We start from the raw sequence: 5,488 nt of genomic DNA, 5'->3' as shown, positions 1-5,488 counted from the left end.
GTATTTTGATAAACAGCGGGTATCGTCCTAATTCTGCTCTGCATTGGTTGGGCTTTTGCATTGTACACAAAGTATATTTTTGACAGAATTCAGCTTTAAATCAGGAACTGATGGTAGAATATACACAGACAAGATCCTTTAAGACTGGTTTTAAAGAAGAGAATGAGAGATGGAGAAGAGAGACAGAGAGGGGGAGAGAGAGAGGGGAGGAGAGGAGAGGAGAGGAGGGGAGGGGACGGGAGGGGAGGAGAGGAGAGGAGAGAGAGAGAGAGAGAGAGAGAGAGAGAGAGAGAGAGAGAGGAGGGTGAAGAGTGGATGAGAGAGCAGGGAGAGAGAGAGAGAGAAGGAGAGAGAGAGAGAGAGAGAGAGGGAGAGAGGAAGAGAGAGAGAGAGAGAGACAGAGAGACAGAGAGAGAGAGGAGGGTGAATAGTGGATGAGAGAGAGAGAGTGGAGAGAGAGAGAGAGAGGGTGAAGAGAGAGAGAGACAGAGAGAGAGAAGGAGGGGTGTTGTTAGTAGGGCAGCATGTAACCCAGTGACCAGCAGCCCTACAGCCTGCTGGGATAGAGTTTCTTTCTGTCTGTAACAGATCCCTCTGATCTGACCATCAACAGACTGGATCTCAGCTCTTAACGGCAGCCTTTCCACCAGCTCTCACAACCAGCTGTTCCACTTCACAGTGTTTTCATGTTATGACCAACAACCGACCGACTGAAAGAACAACTCTGGACTGGCTGGGATGTTCAGACCTTCGGTTATGCCTGTGAGGTGTTCCCATGCTCTCTCTGTTTCCTGTAAGACAGGAAACGCCTGGGCGAGATGAGACGAGAGGACACCCTACCGCCGCCGCCGCTTCCTCTCTCCTGAAGCTGCGTGAAGAGATGAACGGCAAGACATGGAGGTGGATTTTAAAAACACATTTTTTTGTTGTTATTGTTGTTGTTGTTTATCTAAAACCCAGGCAACCCTGACAGACCGCATGCCATGCCATCGCTGTGGAAACGTTTGACTTTTTCCTTGGCGACGCTGCTCTGCGCGCTCTCCGCCACCCTGCTGCTGGCGGCGCTGGCGACGGAGCATTGGGTCAGCGGAAGGATCCTGTGCGGTACCGGAGCAGAGCTGGTCAGCGCCAACTGTTCTGAACTGGACAAGTTCACGGGACACATTTACTACGGGCTGTTCCAGGGTCAGAAGACCAGGAGGTGTGGACTGGGAAACCGCAGCGCCAAGATATACAGTAAGGAAGATAACTACTACAGACTGTTATGGGGGATATCTACTACAGACTGTTATGGGGATATCTACTACAGACTGTTATGGGGATATCTACTACAGACTGTTATGGAGGATATCTACTACAGACTGTTATGGGGGATAACTACTACAGACTGTTATGGGGGATATCAACTACAGACTGTTATGGGGATATCTACTACAGACTGTTATGGGGGATATCTACTACAGACTGTTATGGGGATATCTACTACAGACTGTTATGGGGAGATCTACAGACTGTTATGGGGGATTCTACTACAGACTGTTATGGGGGATTATACTACAGACTGTTATGGGGGATATCTACTACAGACTGTTATGGGGATATCTACTACAGACTGTTATGGGGATATCTACTACAGACTGTTATGGGGATATCTAACTACAGACGTTATGGGGATATCTACTACAGACTGTTATGGGGATATCTACTACAGACTGGTTATGGGGATATCTACTACAGACTGTTATGGGGGGATATCTACTACAGACTGTTATGGGGATATCTACAGACGTAGGGGATATCTACTACAGACTGTTATGGAGGATATCTACTACAGACTGTTATGGGGATATCTACTACAGACTGTTATGGGGATATCTACTACAGACTGTTATGGGGGATATCTACTACAGACTGTTATGGGGGATATCTACTACAGACTGTTATGGGGGATATCTACTACAGACTGTTATGGGGATGGGGGATATCTAATACGACTGTTATGGATATCTACTACAGATGTTATGGGGGATACTACTACAGACTGTTATGGGGGATAGCTACTACAGACTGTTATGGGGATATCTACTACAGACTGTTATGGGGATATCTACTACAGACTGTTATGGGGGATATCCTACTAAGATCGTAGTGGGGGATATCTACTACAGACTGTTATGGGGAATCTACTACAGACTGTTATGGAGATATCTACTACAGACCTGTTATGGGGGATATCTACTACAGTACTGTTATGGGGGATAGCTAACGACAGACTGTATGGGGATATCTACTACAGACTGTTATGGGATATCACTACAGACGTATGGGGATATCTACTACAGACTGTTATGGGGATATCTACTACAGACTGTTATGGGGGATATCTACTACAGACTGTTAAGGGGGATATCTACTACAGACTGTGTAATGGGGATATCTACTACAGACTGTTATGGGGATATCTACTACAGGACTGTTAGTGGGGGATCTACTACAGACTGTTATGGGATATCTACTACAGACTGTTATGGGGATATCTACTACAGACTGTTATGGGGGATATCTACTACAGACTGTTATGGGGATATCTACTACAGACTGTTATGGGGGATATCTACTACAGACTGTTATGGGGATATCTACTACAGACTGTTATGGGGATATCTACTACAGACTGTTATGGGATATCTACTACAGACTGTTATGGGGATATCTACTACAGACTGTTATGGGGATATCTACTAAAGACTGTTATGGGGATATCTACTACAGACTGTTATGGGGATATCTACTACAGACTGTTATGGGGATATCTACTACAGACTGTTATGGGGATATCTACTACAGACTGTTATGGGGATATCTACTACAGACTGTCATGGGGATATCTACTACAGACTGTTATGGGGACATCTACTACAGACTGTTATGGGGATATCTACTACAGACTGTTATGGGGATATCTACTACAGACTGTTATGGGGACATCTACTACAGACTGTTATGGGGATATCTACTACAGACTGTTATGGGGATATCTACTACAGACTGTTATGGGGATATCTACTACAGACTGTTATGGGGATATCTACTACAGACTGTTATGGGGATATCTACTACAGACTGTTATGGGGATATCTACTACAGACTGTTATGGGGGATATCTACTACAGACTGTTATGGGGGATATCTACTACAGACTGTTATGGGGATATCTACTACAGACTGTTATGGGGATATCTACTACAGACTGTTATGGGGATATCTACTACAGACTGTTATGGGGATATCTACTACAGACTGTTATGGGGATATCTACTACAGACTGTTATGGGGATATCTACTGCAGACTGTTATGGGGATATCTACTACAGACTGTTATGGGGATATCTACTACAGACTGTTATGGGGGATATCTACTACAGAATGTTATGGGGATATCTACTACAGACTGTTATGGGGATATCTACTACAGACCTTTATGGGGATATCTACTACAGACTGTTATGGGGATATCTACTACAGACTGTTATGGGGATATCTACTACAGACTGTTATGGGGATATCTACTACAGACCGTTATGGGGGATATATACTACAGACTGTTATGGGGATATCTACTACAGACTGTTATGGGGATATCTACTACAGACTGTTATGGGGATATCTACTACAGACTGTTATGGGGATATCTACTACAGACTGTTATGGGGATATCTACTACAGACTGTTATGGGGGATATCTACTACAGACTGTTATGGGGGATATCTACTACAGACTGTTATGGGGATATCTACTACAGACTGTTATGGGGATATCTACTACAGACTGTTATGGGGATATCTACTACAGACTGTTATGGGGATATCTACTACAGACTGTTATGGGGATATCTACTACAGACTGTTATGGGGATATCTACAGACTGTTATGGGGATATCTACTACAGATTGTTATGGGGGATATCTACTACAGACTGTTATGGGGATATCTACTACAGACTGTTATGGGGATATCTACTACAGACTGTTATGGGGATATCTACTACAGACTGTTATGGGGATATCTACTACAGACTGTTATGGTTATATCTACTACAGACTGTTATGGGGATATCTACTACAGACTGTTATGGGGGATATCTACTACAGACTGTTATGGGGGGATATCTACTACAGACTGTTATGGGGGATATCTACTACAGACTGTTATGGGGGATATCTACTACAGACTGTTATGGGGGGATATCTACTACAGACTGTTATGGGGATATCTACTACAGACTGTTATGAGGGATATCTACTACAGACTGTTATGGGGATATCTACTACAGACTGTTATGGGGGGATATCTACTACAGACTGTTATGGGGATATCTACTACAGACTGTTATGGGGGATATCTACTACAGACTGTTATGGGGATATCTACTACAGACTGTTATGGGGATATCTACTACAGACTGTTATGGGGATATCTACTACAGACTGTTATGGGGATATCTACTTCAGACTGTTATGGGGGATATCTACTACTTAAAAAGTTTTTGTAAATAATTTAACATCTGAAAAAAGGACAAATCTGAGGGGGCACCTGCCCCTGACCCCTCATGGGCCTGTGTGTGTGTGTGTGTGTGTGTGTGTGTGTGTCCAGTCTTCCCTACTCTGGTACAGACCCTGAACACAGGTCTCCATGTGATGGTGATCGTCTTCCTGTTGGTGGCCGTGGGGTTCGCTCTGCTCAGCCTCTCCTTCTCTATCTACAACGCACGCAAGGTAGGTGCTCTGTGTGTGTGTGTGTGTCCAGTGGCTGAGTCTAACCTGTGTGTGTGTGTGTGTGTGTGTGTGTGTGTGTGTGTGTGTGTGTGTGTGTGGTGTTATAGTGTAACTCTCTGTGTGTGTGTGTGTGTGTGTGTGTGTGTGTGTGTGTGTGTGTGTGGTGTTATAGTGTATCTCTCTGTGTGTGTGTGTGTGTGTGTGTGTGTGTGTGTGTGTGTGTGTGTGTGTGTGTGTGTGTGTGTGTGTGTGTGGTGTTATAGTGTAACTCTCTCTGTGTGTGTGTGTGTGTGTGTGTGTGTGTGTGTGTGTGTGTGTGTGTGTGTGTGTGTGTGTGTGTGTGTGTGTGGTGTTATAGTGTAACTCTCTGTGTATCAGGTTCCCTACCAGAGCATTAAAGGCCCCGCTGGACTCTACATCTGGAACACCATAGCAGGTACACACACACACACACACACACACACACACATTTTACTATCTTTGTGGGGACCAAACATTTACTTCCATTCAAAATCCTATTTTCCCCCAAACCCCAAACCTAACCGTAACCTTCACCCTAATTCTAACCCTGAAATAACCTTTGACCTCACGGGGAACTACCTTGGTAATGTTCCTATTACCTATTTCTAGTACCCAGGAGGATGGTAATACAAGCCCATATCTCACACACCACCTGACCATCTCTTCTCCTCTCCTCTCCTCTCCTCTCCTC

The 5,488-nt window shown here is 44.5% G+C and overlaps 1 protein-coding gene across 1 annotated transcript in view; it reads left to right on the top strand.

The window, feature by feature from the left end:
• The first annotated feature begins 532 nt into the window (after positions 1–532).
• The window catches only part of clrn2 (clarin 2), a 6,441-nt gene continuing 1,485 nt past the window's right edge, over positions 533–5,488 (top strand). Inside the window, exons 1-3 of the mRNA XM_029744723.1 lie at positions 533–1,236; positions 4,655–4,776; positions 5,155–5,215. Coding sequence (XP_029600583.1) covers positions 984–1,236; positions 4,655–4,776; positions 5,155–5,215 — 436 coding nt within the window. The 5' untranslated portion in view covers positions 533–983. The remainder of the gene's footprint in view (positions 1,237–4,654; positions 4,777–5,154; positions 5,216–5,488) is intronic.

This window comes from Salmo trutta, unplaced genomic scaffold, assembly GCF_901001165.1.
Source record: "Salmo trutta unplaced genomic scaffold, fSalTru1.1, whole genome shotgun sequence".
NCBI classification, from domain to species: Eukaryota; Metazoa; Chordata; class Actinopteri; order Salmoniformes; family Salmonidae; genus Salmo; species Salmo trutta.
Note: the sequence above shows the minus strand (reverse complement) of the source record. Positions and strands in the feature narration are given on the sequence as shown.